The 16230-nt window shown below is 50.7% G+C and overlaps 1 protein-coding gene across 1 annotated transcript in view; it reads left to right on the top strand.

Annotated features, from left to right (window-relative positions):
* LOC132500644 (maestro heat-like repeat family member 5) overlaps positions 1 to 16230 on the top strand; it is a 44912-nt gene that overhangs the window by 560 nt on the left and 28122 nt on the right. The window contains 8 exon segments of the mRNA XM_060115738.1: positions 96 to 227; positions 286 to 346; positions 3862 to 3972; positions 4176 to 4229; positions 8420 to 8601; positions 9762 to 9853; positions 11253 to 11409; positions 12912 to 13045. Coding sequence (XP_059971721.1) covers positions 96 to 227; positions 286 to 346; positions 3862 to 3972; positions 4176 to 4229; positions 8420 to 8601; positions 9762 to 9853; positions 11253 to 11409; positions 12912 to 13045 — 923 coding nt within the window.

The raw sequence follows: 16230 nt of genomic DNA, 5'->3' as shown, positions 1-16230 counted from the left end.
GGGGATCCTGAGAAGCAATGGCCCGGAGCCCCATCAGCCCCCATACAGGGCTGATACCCTGCCCGGCACTCGCTGCCGCCCACCCACCCCACCAGCACTTCTGGAGCGCGTGCCCAGCCAGACCCTAGGCTGGGACTCAGAGGAGGCCCAGGAGGCTGAGGACCCAGTCCTCAAGGTGCTGATGGGCAGGAGCACAGCCAGCCCTCGGGCCTCCAAGGCAGCCGTGGGCGAGTGATGCCTGTGTTTCACAGGACCGGGCGTGCTTTCAACGGTCCCGTGCTCCAGTGACGTGGGCCACCAAGCACCGGCCCTGGGGGCAAGCGTCGTACCAGCTCAGTTCAGCCTGGTGAGCCCCGGCTGGTGGCTCGCTATCCATATGGTGGGGCGGATGTAGGAGAGAAACCCGGTACTGACATTCTCATCCTACAGATGGTCACTGAGCACTGTGGACAGGACAGGCCTGTTAGTGGCTGCTCAACCCCAGTGTAGTAGGGTGATCGCTCAGCTGTGCTAACAAACAGCCCCCAGTACAGCAGCGTCAATAAGGTGGAGCCTTGGTCTCCCTCCTGCAGCTGTCCAGCCGTCCAGGTGTCCAAGCATCCAGGCTGAGGCGGCCCTGCTCCCCAGGGCATCCAGGGCCCAGGCTCCTTCCAGCCGTGGCTCCGCCCCTCAAGGGTGTGGTCTTATCCACTGATGCCCCCATCGCATTCTCACCGGGGTGGGGGGGCGGGGGGGCAGTCACAGGCCAGCAGTTTCCTTCAAGAATGTGAGGGGAAACTGTGCCTTTCACTTCTCAAATCAAATGCCAGGGTGAGCATTAAGTCACGTGGTCGCTCTTGGCTGTAAGGGAGGCTGGGAGATGGAGTCCACACCTAGGCGGCCAGGTGCTCAGCATATGGAGGAACAACTGCCAGCCTGTCGCCATAATTAAGACAGACCCAGTGTGCGTTAGTTTGGGCTCCTCCTGAAGCACATGGTATTGTTTCCCAGGGCTGCTGTAACAATCACCACGCCCTTGGTGGTTTAGAACAGTATCACTGGGGTGCAGTCAAGGGCCGTGCTCCCTGCAAGGCTCCCAGGAGAACCTGCTCTTCCCTCTCCTGGCTTCTGGTGGCTGCCAGCATCCCTTGGCATCCCCGCCTCTGTGGTCACATGGCCCCCTCCTCCTCCATCTGTGTCAAAACTCCCCCTTCCTCCCTCCATAAGGATGCATGTGATTGCTTTAAGGGGCCACCCAGATAATCCAGATAATCTCCCCATCTGAAGATTCTTAACTTAATCACAGCCACAAAGCCCCTTTTTGCCATATAAGGTAACAATTACAGGTTCCAGGGATTGGAACATAGATCTCCTTGGGAGGTCATTATTCAGCCTAGCTGCAGGCCCTAAGGAATGATTTGAGGACAGGAGGTCACGTGGGAAGTGATCCCAGCGCACGTGGTAGGGACAAAAGGAGGCTGGTGATCAAGGGTGTTATCAGCTCAGTGGTTACCTCTGGGAGCCACTGGGGCTCAGTCTCATTGGGCCATCCTGTCTGAGGGGTGAGGGGCTTGTCACCCACCCACCCCGTCAGTCATGAGTTAAGTGCTGCTCCCAGGAGAGTTGATTCCCTGGCATCTTCCACCAGCAGCCAGAGAGCACTTCAGACAAAGAAACACAGGGGCTGGCCCTGAACTACAGAAATAGGAAGAGCCCAGGTGATGGGGGTGGGAGAGACCTATATCATTTGCTCCTCAGCCCCCACCCCAAGGGGCTCACAGCGGGAGAGAGAAGTAAAAGTCAAGTCAATAAATAAACACCAATCATAATGAGAATGTGGGAGGAGACTGTCAGGGAACCATGAGGTTGGCAGTGACAGGGGGAACACCCATAGACCATCCTGTAGTCAAGGTCAGCCTCTTGGGAAAATGACATTGAAGCTGAGGGTAAAGATGGGATGTCGCATGAAGGGAGGGAAAGAGAGTTTGAGGACGTGCACGTGCAATAGCCCTGTGGCAGCAAGGAGCACAGTACCCCAAGGAAGAAGAAACAGCCCAGGAGGCCAGGTGGCTGCTGAGCAGTGAGCCGAGAGAGGGGGCACCGAGGGAGAGTGGGGAGGCCCGTGGGGCCTGGGGTCCCAACCCAAGCATTCCTTCCTCCTCCACCACGGTCACCTCCCTTCTCAGCAGCTCCCCCACTGCGGGCTTCCCTCCCACCTCCGCCATCAGGAGAGGGAGGGGCAGAGTGGGAGGTCCAGGCTGAGGCGCACCGAGGAGGAGGGGCAGGCAGGCCCGCGCAGTCCCCGCTCCCCACATAATCCCCTCCTGGCAATGCCACCGCCTCCTGGTTATTTTTAAAATCTCATTTTCAGAAAGTGGAGGAGAAAACCTCTTACTTTGGCCTTTTTCCCCCTCTTACTTTGGCGTGGAGGGAGGAGGGAGCCTCAAAGATGAGGAGGCGCCCCCGGCAGTGCACCTGCATGGGGGCCCAGGGGCTCTGCTGACTCTGTTCCCCCATTTCACGGGCCCCAGAGACACGAGGCAGGACCCCTCCCTGGGCAGCCTCTTCAAAGGGGCGCATCTGCTGCTTTCACCCAGCTGGCATTCTGTGCGTGCCTACTACGTGCTAGAGCACGGCAGGGAGGGGACTCCGGGTCTTCACCTTCATAGGGCACAGGGTCTAGTGGGGAGAAAGGGACAACGGGGGATCCCCAAGGCTAGGAGACTGGAGGAGGGACAAAGGCTGCCTGGAGCAGGGCCGGGCAGGGGGCAGGGAGGGTTCTGGCAGGTGGTGACGGCATCCAAGTGGGCCTGGGTGGACTGGCAGGACACAGCCTGACCCCACAGCCCAGGGACCACGTGGGCCTGTGAGGCGGGGGGTCTGACTGTCACCCCACAGGAGACGCAGCGGGGCAGGAGCTCCCTGAGCCAGGAAGCCCTAGAGCCCAGGACTGGAATCCCAGCCCTGCTCCTTGAGGCTGGGCTGAGGGTGCTCAGTGGCATTAAACATCGCGGGAGGATGCCAGGTGGTCTGATGGAGCCATTGTGCTCCCGGGAACCATCCCGGAGGGAGAGTCTGTCTGCCTGGCCCCTCCACCACCCTGTGTCCCAGAGCTCAGAGTTCATGTTGAACCAACCTCAGCAGCGACAGTAAATGCTATGGGAGCCCAGAGAAATCAGGGGTGGCGTCACAGAGGAGGTGACCTGAGCTGGGGGTCTCCAAGGGTGAATAGGAAAGGGCGAGGAGTTTCTTTAGGAAAGCAGGGGTGTGGGGGGCGGGGCTGACAGTGGTTGAAGATGGTATGGCAGACTTATTCAAGGGTGGTTATCACTACAGGTGCAGGGACCACAGTGATGGGGGTGTATGGGGGAGAGACCAGGCTCAGCTCTGAATACGACAGGGGCATGGGGATTTACGGTCAAGGAGCAGGATGGGGTGTGGGTGGGGCGGGGGGGGCGGTCAATAGATGGAAAATTACTAAGAGGAAATATCGGGAGTAGGGGGATTCTAGCTAAATCGATGTACCAGGATTCTCACTGAAGGCAGGCCAGGTGCTCACACCTCACCTGGGGGAGGGTGGAGGAGGAGGAACCTGATCATATGCAGGGGGGAGGGCAGGGGACAGCGGAGGGGGGTTTCTTGCTGGAACAGTATTTTATGAGGAAGTGCACAGATGGGCCCAGGAGAAGGTTCTGGAACCCAAGAATCTTTGTCAAAGGCATTCCAGGAGGAAGGCACTGCACAAGCCTCAGAGGGCTGACCTGGCTGCAGCTGGGAACTGAGTTGCGGTGGAGGGGAGGTGGGCAGAGAGACAGGGTCCGGGTAGCAGGGCAGAGGCTGGTCTTCTGGGCCCTGGGTCGGGCCCCCTCCTCTCTGGGGCAGTAACAGCAGCCTCCTGTCAGGTTCCCAGCAGGAGCCGGAGCTGGAGGGAGCCCAGGAGGGGGAGGGGCCTGTGCAAAGGCTCGGAGGTGGGAGTGAGCCGACGCTCTACCCGTAGCTGCCGCCTCCCAGGGGGTAGCGGGGTCACACCCCCAGGTGTGCCAGTTGCCTGGGCGGTGGGATGCCAGGGCCCCCTCCCCACGACCTGCTGTCTGGGCTCGGGAGGGCTGCGGGGAGGGGGAGAGCCCATTACTGCAGAACGTCTCTTCCTCCCTCCCCTCGTGTCCCTCCGCCTCGGGTCCTGCCTGGGCCCGCAGCGCCATCTGCCGGCGGAACAGGGAGGCGCGGGCGGGAGCAGCCTCGAGGCCCCTGTGAGCTCTGCTCTGGGGAGGGCCTGGTACCCTGGGGAGGCGGGTGTGAGATGGTCCATGGGCACCATGCTCACCCTGAACTGAGGTTTGAGGGCCTGAATTTGAACCTGGCTCTACCACCGACTGCTGTGTGACCTCCAGTCAGTTCCCGACCCTCTCTGAGCATCATCCCAATCCCAGGGTGGTGAGCAATCTGGCTCCCAGGTTGCTGTGAAAAGTGGTCACCAGGCTGGGAGCCCACATCCAGCAGAGGTGGCTCCCCCAGTACTGAAGGAGCTCCCCAATTCCTGAGAGGTTCGTGGGGGAAGCAGGCATGCAGCATGACCCAGTCAGGGACCTGCAACCCTGACATCTACCATTTTCAAACATGGTGAGGGGTAGTGGGAGATGGACACGGGTCAGATCCCAGGTCTCAACAGGTGTCCCTCCCCGTGTCCCCTGGGGCTGATGTCTGTCCACAGAGGAGATTCATCCACTTCCACTCCCACTCCCACCCGCACCCCCCATGTGATGCTCAAATCCCCCCACCTCCCAACATCCGGCCTCCCTGGAACCCTGCAGGGATAGGAGTGTACTCCCTCTAAGGCAGCTCATTCATTACCCGGCCGGGGCTTGCTGGAAAGTTCTCCTGTGGAAATGAAGTTGCAGAAAACCTGCCTCACTGTAATCCAGGTGCATTCCAAGAGCCCAGAAGGCCCAAGGGGAAGGTCTGGGGCCAGGACCCACGAAATCCCCTGAGCTCGTCCCTCGAGCTCATCCACCTCGGGGCCCAGCCTCTCTCTGGACCCCACTTTCTCCTCCCTTCTGCCTGGAACCCTGAGGAGGGGGGGCAGCCGCAGAGGACTGCTAGGTATATAGAAACATGAGTGATTTTTTTGTATGTTGACTTTATAATTGCAAATTTGCTGAATTCACTTTTTAGTTCTAGTAGGGTATTTTTTTAGATTCTTTGGAATTTTCTATTTAGATAATACCGTCCTCTACAAATATGGATACTTCCTTTCCAGTCTGCATGCCTTTAATTTCTTTTCTTACCATTTTCTATTGACTAAGCCCTCAGTACAATGTCAAATAGGAGTAGTGAGAGCAGACATCCTCGCCTCATGCCCAATTATGTGGGGAAAACAGTATCTTTCACTACTAAATATGATATTAGCTGTAAGATTTTTGTAAGTACCCTTTATCAGATTGAGGAAGTTCTCTTAATGCCTGCTTTTATTGTGAATGGATGTTGAATTTTGTCAAATACTTACTCTGCATCTATTGAGATGGTTATATGATTTTCTTCTTTAGTCTGCCAATATAGTGAATTGCATTGATTGCTTTTCTTTTTTTTGGCCATGCCACGTGGCATGTGGGATCTTAGTTCCCTGATCAGGGGTTGAACCTGTGCCCCCTGCAGTGGAAGCATGGAGTCTTAACCCCTGGACCACCAGAGAAGTCCCCACATTGATTGATTTTCAAATGTTCAACCAGCCTTGTATTCCTCAGATAAATAGTGCTAGAAGTCTATCAAATGTTTTCATCACTTCAAAGAACCAGCTTTTGGTTTCGTTGATTTTCTCTATTGTTTTTCTGTTTTCGATTTCACTAATTTCTGTTCTACTTTTTATTTTCTTGTGTTAGCTTTAATATGCCCTTCTATTCCTAGTTTTTAAGATGGAAGCTTAGGTCATTGATTTCAAACCTTTATTCCTTTCTAGTACTATAAATTTTAAGTTATAAATTTCCCTCTAAGCACTGCTTTAGCTGCACCCCATGCATTTTGATATGTTGTGTTTTTATTTTCCTTCGGTTCAAAATCCTTTTTACTTTCTCTTTTGATTTCTTCTTGGCCTGTGCCTTATTTTATAAATTTATTTATTTATTTATTTTTGGCTGTATTGGGTCTTCGTTTCTGTGCGAGGGCTTTCTCTAGTTGTGGCAAGCGGGGGCCACTCTTCATCGCGGTGCGCGGGCCTCTCACCGTCGCGGCCTCTCTTGTTGTGGAGCACAGGCTCCAGACGTGCCGGCTCAGTAGTTGTGGCTCATGGGCTTAGTTGCTCCACGGCATGTGGGATCTTCCCAGACCAGGGCTTGAACCCGTGTCCCCTGCATCAGCAGGTGGACTCTCAACCACTGCGCCACCAGGGAAGCCCCCCTGTGCCTTATTTTAAAATGTGTTATTTAGTTTCCAAATGCTTGGGGATTTCCCATCTCTCTCTCTATTATTGGTTTCTATTTTACCAACTTGCAATTTGTTTTCTCTTTGTCCCATCTCTTCTTTGTTCTATTTTTCTTTTCTATTTTAAAATGTTGCTCCACTGTCACTTGGTTTGCACTCTTTCTGACAAGAACTAATTCTTAATCTTATGGCTCTCGTTCTTATCTTTATACCTTTGTATAAAATATGTCTTTTTTTCCTCTGGCTGTTTTTAAGATTTCCTCTTTATTTCAATGTAACTTAGTGTAGTTTTCTTCCTGTTTCTTTTCCTTGGGGTTCACGGCGTTTCCTGGATCTGTGTGTTTATGGTTTGCATTAACTTGAAAACTTCAGGTGTTCTTTCTTCAGATATTTCTCTGTCCTCTTTTCTTCTCCTGTGAGAACTCACATAGGCCCTTTGTGATTGTCCCACAACTCACTGATGCTCTGTTCCTTTGTTTTTTTTTTCAATCTTTTTTCTATTAGTGTTACATGTTTGGATAGTTTCTGTTGTGTCTTCAAGTTCACTAATGTTTGCATCTATGGTGTCTAATCTGCTGTTAAACTCATTCTGTGTATTCTTAATCTTAAGCATTGTGTTTTTCAGCTTTTTTATATTTTCCATGTCTTTCCTTAGTGTGCTTATGTTTTAATCTACCATGTTGAACATATGGACTATAATTATAAGAATATTTCATGTCCTTGCCTACTAATTCTATCATTTGTGTCATTTCTGTGTTGTTTTTGACCTGCTGATTTTTCTCCTCATAATGGGTCATATTTTCTTGCTGCTTCTGTGTGCCTGGTAATTTTCTATTCAATGCTAGGCATTGTGAATTTTACCTTTTCGGGTACTGGCTATTCCTGTACTTTATAAATATTCTTGAGCTTTGTTCTGGCATATAATTAAATTACTGAAAAACAATTTGGTCCTTTCGAGGCATTCCTTTAAGCTTTATGAGGTCAGGCCAAATCATTCTTGTCTAGGACTGACATTTTTCCCCACTATTGAGATAATACCATTCATAGTACTCTGACCAATGCCCTATGCATTACAAGGTTTTCCACTCTGACTGATGAAAAAAGGAACTACTCTCAGGCTGCATAACTCCAAGAATTGTTTCCTCTGCTCTGTCAGGTGCTTTCTTTTCACACATGTACTGATCAGCATGCAGAGAAAGACGTGGGGGGGAGGGGGTGCTCTGAGAATGTCCAGAGCTCACAGTCCCTCCCTATGCAGCTCTCTGCTATTATTCTTCCCTGCAAACTCTGGCCACTTCGGCCTCCCCAAACTTCCACCTCTATTTCCTCAACTCAAGTAGACCACTAGGTTTTCTTGGGCTCCCTCCCCCTGCACTGCAAATCAGAAATTTTTCAGGCAGCAAGCTGCAGCAATTTGGAGCTAGCCTTGTTGGTTTTCCATCCATCAGGAATCATTGTCCTGCCCTGCTTTCTGCCTCATATCTGTTATTCCTGGTTTTGTATATTTTGTCCAGTTTTCCAGTTGTGTAAGGCAGGAGGGTGAATCTTGTCCTTGTGACTCCATTTGGATGGAAGCACCAGTGTCATCCTCATCATTTTTAGGACTTTGAGTTTTTCTCTGAGTGCAGTGGGAAACCGTGGGAGGATTTTGAGTGACTTTCTCTGACACACATTGCATAGTTCAAGATTAAGAGGGCTTGGCCCTCTTGGCATTAAGAGGGGTTGCCATACCCTGAGCCCTCTAAGGCCTGCCAGCCATGTCTGTCACACCAACACTTGCTGGGAAACAAGGCCCCACCAGGCCCACAGGTGATGCTGCCCACTCAACTGTGTCCCTTGGGCCTCCAGACCCCTGCCCTCCTCCCAGGATTCAGTCAGTCTATTAAACAGAAGGGTGGGTGCATGGAAAAATGTTGCCAAGCCTGATCCAGACCAAGGTGGCTCTCAGAGTCTACTGCACCTGCATCCATGAACGCACACAAGGGCACCCAGATGCATACACCCAGGAACCCCTTTTCCATTTCAGAATCTCCTCCCACATCTCGGAATCCACGAAGAACCAGTCTTATATAAAAGTGCCTCAGGATTCTGCCCGCAGGGACAGACGGATGCACCCCACCACCATCCTGCTCTGCAAGTCATGGAGCAGCCAGGCTGCCCTGGTGCCCAAGGAGCACAAGACATTCATGGAGAAAGCCTACAGCGCAGGTGACCACTGGCCCCAGGACTCAGGCAGGGCAGTCGGGTTCCAGCAGACCCCCTCAGTCCCTCCACCCAAAGAAGTCCTGGGGACGAGGGCCAGAGGAAGTCCACTCTCTGGGGGGACCTTGGGGTGTCAAGAAGTGTGGACATAATGCAGCTTTCAGCAGAGACTCCTGCCCATCCTCCTTGGCCTCTTCATGTCTCCTGAAGCACCATCCAAAATGCCTTCTCTCACCCGTCACCCTCCACTCCAACACCTTTCACACCTTAGAACCTCAGCTTACCCCTGGCCCTCTCACTGGAATGCTTTTCCCCTCATTCAAACGATGGCTTGCCCTCATCCTTCTAGGCCAAGTTAAAGTGCCACCTCCTCTGAGAAGACAGTCCCAACTCTCCACCTTAGTCAGGATTTATCACCCCTCCCCTCTCTGTGTGCCCAGGGCCTTTTATACAACTACCCCAGAGAACTAAAGTCCACCAATACAGGGTAGGGCTCCCTCGGGCTGGAGGCTCCTTGAGAACAGAGCTGGGCCTTGACTCCCCTTTCAGCCACACACACAGCCCTATGACCACACAGTGAATGAATATCATTGAATGTTGGGTGACTGGATGGAGGACGAAAGGATGAAGGAATGAATAGATGGAGGGACGGAGGGATGGATGATTAACTTGTGAATAGATGGGTGGATGGATGGATGAATGGATGGATGGGTAGATGGATTTTTAAATGGACGAAGAGTGGGTAGATGATGAATAGATGAATTTATGAGTGGATGGGTAGACGGATACGTTTATTAATGGATGGATTGATGGATGAGCTTAAGGATGTGCAAGCAGGTGGATGGAGAGGTGGGTGATAGATGAATGGGTCAATGGATGCATGAAAAGGAGGATGAATCAATGAATGGATGGAAATATGCATGGGTGAACAAGGATGCATTCCCTGCTTGCTTTCTTGCTTCTCATCCTACCTTGAACCCCGGAAGGACTTACAGAACAGTCTGGAGGCCCAGGATTTCCCATGTGTTCAGTTCCCAGTCCTCCCTTTCCGATCACTGTTTCCCATTCCCAGCCCTACCCCTTCCCTGCCCACCCAGCCCTGTTATGTGACAATGTGACATTCCCACAGCACACCAATCCTCACACTTTCTTGCCATCTGCTTTAACCATCTGCTTCAAGATGCTCCGGGACCTGAATAGTTCAGACCCCCTCCACCTGAAGTACATTATCAAGAAAATCAAGAATGGGGCTTCCCTAGTGGCGCAGTGGTTGAGAGTCCGCCTGCCGATGCAGGGGACACGGGTTCGTGCCCCGGTCCAGGAGGAACCCACAGGCCACAGAGCGGCTGGGCCCGTGAGCCATGGCCGCTGAGCCTGTGTGTCCGGAGCCTGTGCTCCGCAACAGGAGAGGCCACAGCAGTGAGGGGCCCGCATACTGCAAAAAAAAAAAAAGGAAAAAAAAAGAAAATCAAGAACGTGCCTCACAGGGACCCCAACCTGGTGCTGGAAACCATCATGACTACTTTGTAGACAACCTGGAGGTGGGAGCTGCTCGGGCCATTCAGGGAAGTCGTGGGGAGCAGAGGGAAGGGCTGGATCCCAAAGGGGGATCAAACCTTGGTTCCTCCAGACAGCAGCGCCATGATTTGGGGCAAGTCAATCTCATGTGTCCAATGAGCCAAGGGGGAAGGGAGGAAAGCGAACGAGTACATGTGCACCATCCTCTAAACAGTCTCTCTATAAGATTATTATGTTCCCCAGAGATGAGGAAAATGAGGCTTAGGGAAGGGAAATGATTTGCCTAAAGTCACAGGGGACGGATGGTTGGGTAGATGACTGGGGGAGAGCTGTCTGGCTTTTTAATGAATGAGTGAATAAAAGAATGAATGGAGGGGCTTCCCTTGTGGGGCTGTGGTTAAGAATCCGCCTGCCAGTGCAGGAGACACGGGTTCAAGCCCTGATCCGGGAAGATCCCACACGCCGCGGAGCCAACTAAGCCCGTCCGCCACAACTACTGAGCCCGCGCTCTTGAGCCCGCGAGCCACAACTACTGAGCCCATGTGCCACAACTACTGAAGCCTGCGTGCCCTAGAGCACGTGCTCCGCAACAAGAGAAGCCACCGCAATGAGAAGCCCGCGCACCACAACGAAGAGTAGCCCCCGCTCACCTCAACTAGAGAAAGCCCGCGCACAGCAACAAAGACCCAACGCAGACAAAACTAAATAAATAAAACAAATAAATAAATTTTTAAAAATGTATAAATGATATAACAATTTCATAGGATGATCAAACAGCATCCCAGGGACCAGCATCACGTGGGGAGAGACCAGAGATCCCCTCACTTTCAGATGCCACCAAATGCAGGGCTAGGGTTTGCATAGACAGGGCAAGTGGGAACTGTAAGCCAGGCAGGAGGTACAGCACGAGCAAAGGCTCAGAAGCAGGAAGAATGACGATGGGTCCCTGGACCAGTAAGAGGACCAAGGATGTTGCCAGACACGTGTAGTTCTGAGCCCTGAGATTGGTCCTGATCGTCATCTGCCAGCTGCATATGTTGGGCTTCCTCAGTCTCAGTTTCCTATTGAAAAACTGGGTTGATGGTAGCCATCCTGCCCACCAAACCAGACCACTCTTCCTTTCTGCCCGCACCCGGGAGCTGGAGGAGGGCTTCTGGGACGTGGCCAGCAACGTGCTGGTGGCCATCTGCAGGCACTGGTGGCGGCTGGTGGCCCAGCACCTGGAGACCAAGTTCCTGTCGGGCGTCTTCCCGCACCGCAGCCTCCTCTACGTGATGGGCGTCCTGACCTCTAATGGTATGTCCTGTGCTCAGGGCCTGGGCTTCGCCACCCTCTGTCCCCAGGCCAGCAGGGGGAGGGGGAGGTCATGAGGAGGGAGCAGGAGGGGGCGTACAGGGCTGCTGATCCATGGGACACATGCAGGCTGTGCACCAGTGAAGCATCCCCGTGCCAGAGGGCCCTGAGCTATGGCCCAAGCACTCCCACAGCCCACCTCCCCTCAGCCAGCCCGGGCCACTTCGCGACTCCCAGGGTAGGCCACCAGCAGCTAGCCGAGCTGCCCCATCCCCATTAGCCCATGCTCCCTCTGCCAGCATTTCAACAACAGGCCTGGACAGAATCGGGATGGAGCGAGGAGGCCCAGGAGGCAGGCCTGCCCTGCCACGTGGTCCTCTCCCCGGATCACCGGCCAACGGGGAGGCCAAGCTCACAGAGGCTGTGCGACGGGCCTGGCTCACCCAGCCGCACCTCCTGGGCCTGTGGGGTCCAGGTCTCTGTGTCTCCTCAGCAGCCGCTGCCTCTGAGCCACTGGAAGGACCGCCTGGATAGCGGGGGTCTCTGAGAACCCCCAGAGAGGACTTACAGGGAAGGTTCTTGCCAGGATGAGGTTCAGCTAATGCAAGACAGCAAACACTGAGCGCCTGTCATGTGCCCGGCTCTGCCCTCAGGAGCTCGCAGCCTCGCCAGGCAGGCACACACCAACTCTCATCCCTCATTCATTCATCCATTCACAAGCATGAGCTAAGCTCACTTCTGCCCAGCGGGGGAGGTACCGGTCGGCCCTGGTGGCCATAAGGGAGGACTTCCCGGAGCAGGCAGCCAAGTCTGAGCCATGCCTTGAGGGATGAGTAGGAGTTTGAGGAGGGAATGGGCCTCAGGGAGGAGCTGGTCAGCAGCCTTGGCGAGGGGTTGAGGTCAGGGGGAGGAAAGGGGGGTGGTAGGCCCTGCTCTCTACAAGGAAGCCTGGCGGGGAGGCCTCAGAGGCCATGCTTGGGAGTGTGGACTCTTGGCTCAGCTCTGCACCCCGTGCCTGGGACTGGCAGGCTGGGTGGAGGTCCCTCTTAGCCTTGGGTGACCTCTGAAACCCCCAAGGCCATCCCTGAAGCAGCCGCTCCCTCTGAGGTTGGGTTTCCAAAGTTCCGTAAAAGCTTTGCAGCCTCCCAATGTGCCCCTCTCTCAGCCTTGTTTTCCCACCCTTGAGGGGACCCAAGTACCTCCCAAGCAACCATGCCCAGAGGGAACCCTCCATTTACCATTGGTGAGCCTGAGGTCCAGAGAGGGAACATGAGCTACCTGAGGTCACACAGCAAGGGAGGCAGGGCCACAACTCCAGCCCAGCTTTCTGGACCCTGAGCCCAAGTCTGGCTCACCATCCTCCGAGCTCACCTCCCCGATGGAGCTGGAATGGGCCGAGGCAGGACATCAGTTGTGTCCAAGGGACGGGGGAGATGGAGCCCAAGACCCGGCTCTGGCCGTGGACATCGGGTCTGGCCTCCAGTGACCCGCCCTCCCTCCCACAGAGGAGCTCTTCAAGGAGGGAGAGAAAGCTTGCTGGGAAGAGCAGCTGGCCCAGGTAGGGAGGGAGCTCTGCCACGGGGCCTTCTGCCGGGATGATGGGGATGGGAGACACCCGGGGAGCAGGCAGCAAACCAATGTGGGTGGGCACCCGCTCAGCCCTGGGAGGAGGGAGGAGATCAGGGAGGGAGGGGGAGGGAGGGGACTTGACCACAGTAATGGGACTGGTCTCTGTGGAGTTGGGATTTGAACCTTGGTCTCTAGGCACCTGGCACAGAGTAAGTGTCCTTCCCACCCACACTGGGGGCTGGATCTGTGACTGAGGGGCCCAGAGAGGATGCAGAGGCCAGATCTGAGACCAAGGGAGGAAGGAAGAGGCCGGTGTGGACTGAAGTTGCCACAGCCAAGGATGGGTGTCATGCTGGTCCATCTCTGACCACACACCACGTGAAGGGTTTGTGTGGCTGGGAAAAGGGACGTGGGGCCCTGGCAGACCTGGGTTTAAGTCCAGATTCAACCAATCACAGCTGCGTGTCAGGTGACCTACTTTGCCTCTCCGTACCTTAGTTTCCTCGTCTATCAAATGGGGGTAAAAGTACCAACCTCAAATGTCCATTGTGAGATGACAAGAGAGAATCCGTGTAGTGTTTGGCACTGTGCCTGACAGACAGGAAGCCCTCACTCCCTACATTAGTTATTATTATCATATAGTAGCAGCAGAATAGTAGTAATTAAATGGCATTTAGTGGAAATAACACCAGCAGCAGCAGCAATACAAGTAATTAATAGAAAAATAAGACAGAAAATCACAAGGACATAGAAGACTTGAACAACGTAATTAACCAAATTGATCTAATTGACGTTCCTTTCAAATGTAAATAGAACATTCACCAAGATAGAGCATTTGCTGGGCCATATATCAAGTTTCAATAAATTTAAAAGGACTGAAATCAAACAGAGTACATTCTCTGCCCAGAACATCAATTAGAGAACAATAGCAAAAATACATCTGGAAAAATTCCAAATATTTGGAAGTTAGACAACACTCTTTTAAATAATCCATAGGTCAAAGAAGAAATCACAAAGGAAATTAGAAAATACTTTGAACTGAATGATAAGTAAAACACAATATGAAAATTTGAAAATCTGTGGGGTACAACAAAAAACAATGCTTAGAAGAAATTTATATTTTTAATGCCTATATTAGAAAAGAAAAAAGTGTATAAAATCTATTTTCTAAACCTCCATTTTAAGAAACTATCCCCAAAAGTGCAAATTAAGCCCAAAGTAAGTAGAGGGAAGAAAACAATAAAAAGCAGAGTAAACATCAAAGAAATTTTTTAAATGGACAAGCAGTAGAGAGTGAATAAAACCAAAAGTAGGTTATTCAAAAAGATTGATAAAATGATAAGCTCCTTCATAGGCTGATCAAGAAAATAAAAAGTATTCAATATCAGAAAAGAAAGAATATCACTGCACATCCTTTAAACATGGAATGGTAATAAAATATGATTCCAATAAATTAGGCAATTTAGATTGAATAGACTAATTCCTTAGAAAACACAAACTACCAAACTGACGCAAGAAGAAACAGAAAGTCTGAGAAGTCCTGTATCAAAGAAATTGGAATCATATTTTATAAACCTTCCCACAAAGAAAACTCCAGGCCCAGATACTTTGCTGGTTAATTTTCTATCACAAGTTAAGGCAGAAGTAATACCAATTCTATCCAAATTCTCTCAGAAACTAGAGGAAGAAGAAGCACTTCCAAAACGTTTTCATGAGGCCAGCACAACTCTGACACCAAAGCCAGACAAAGACATTACAACAAAACTACATACCAATATCCTTCATGAAGATGGACTCAACAGTCTTAAACAAAATATTAGCAAAATAAATCCAGCAATATACAAAAAGTCCACACATGTTCAGCAACCTGGAATTTCTCGGATCCCAGTCCTCTGGGGCTTTTAACGGTGGCTTCGTTAATAGGCACGATTAATGAAATCACTGGCCACTGGTGATTAAAGTCAATCTCTAGCCCCTCTCCCCTCTCTGAAAGTTGAGGAATGAATAAAAGTTCCAACCCTCTAACCATGATTGGTTCCCCTAGCAACTTGCCCCCATCCTGTGGTTACCTAAGGGCTTTCCAAAAGTGGAACCGGGCTTGTCATGAACAACAAAAGATACCTTTACTGCTCTAATCACTTAGGAAAGGGTTTTAGAAGTTCTGTGCCAGAGGAAAATAGAGATGAAGACCAAATATATATTTTTACTATAAATCACAATACCACAAAGAGAAAGGCTCTCAACAAAGTAGGAATAGGAGGAAACTGACATCTATGAAAACCCTACAACTAACATACCTAGTGACAAATAAATGAACACCTTCCTGCTAAGATCAGAATAAGGCAAAGATGTCCACTCTCTCCACTTCTGGTCAACGTTTCACTGAAGTCCTAACCAGCGCCGTAAGATAAGAGGAACAGGAACACAGACACAGATTGCGATGGAAAATGTAAAACCATCTTTCTTTGCAGACAACATAATTGCATACGCAGAAAATCTCACAAAGTTTTTTTTTAATGCTAGAACTATTAATTACTAATAACTGAATTTAGCTAGATCTCAAGATACAAAATCAATATGCAAATGCCAATTGAATTTCTATATACTAACAACAAATAATTGGAAAGTAAGGTTTAAAAACACAATGACAAAAAAAATACACAATGACACAGCCACATGAAAAACATAAAAGACTCAGATAAATTTAACAAAATATGTGCAAGATCTTTACAAACATTGCAAAAAGAAATTAAAGAAAACCTAAATAAATGGAGCTATATGATCATGGATAACAGGAGTCAATAATGTTAAGATGTCAATTCTCCCAAAATTGATTTATAGATTCAATGCAATGCCAATCAAAATCTCAACTAACTTTATTATAGAATTAAACATAATCTATAGGTTAAAATTTTATATAGAAATTTCAAAGGACCTAGAATAGCCAAAACAATCTTGAAAAAGAACAAAGTTAGAAGAATTACACTACCTGATTTCAAGATTTCCTATATAGCTATAGTCCACAAGACAGTGAGAAATGACAGAGATTAAACAAATAAATCAATGGAACAGAATAGAAACTCCAATATAAAACCACACTTATATGGTCGATTAATTTTTTTTACAATGGTACCAAAGCAATTCAATGGGGAGTCTTTTGAACAAATGGTTCTACAACAATTGCGTATCTAGGGGGAAAAAAGAACTTTAATGCCTGTCTCTAACCATTCACGAATATTAATTTGAGATGGACCC

The sequence above is a fragment of the Mesoplodon densirostris genome, chromosome 13 (genome assembly GCF_025265405.1).
Source record: "Mesoplodon densirostris isolate mMesDen1 chromosome 13, mMesDen1 primary haplotype, whole genome shotgun sequence".
Lineage (NCBI taxonomy): Eukaryota > Metazoa > Chordata > Mammalia > Artiodactyla > Ziphiidae > Mesoplodon > Mesoplodon densirostris.
The sequence above is the reverse complement of the archived record's forward strand: the minus strand, read 5'-3'. Positions and strand labels throughout refer to the sequence as shown.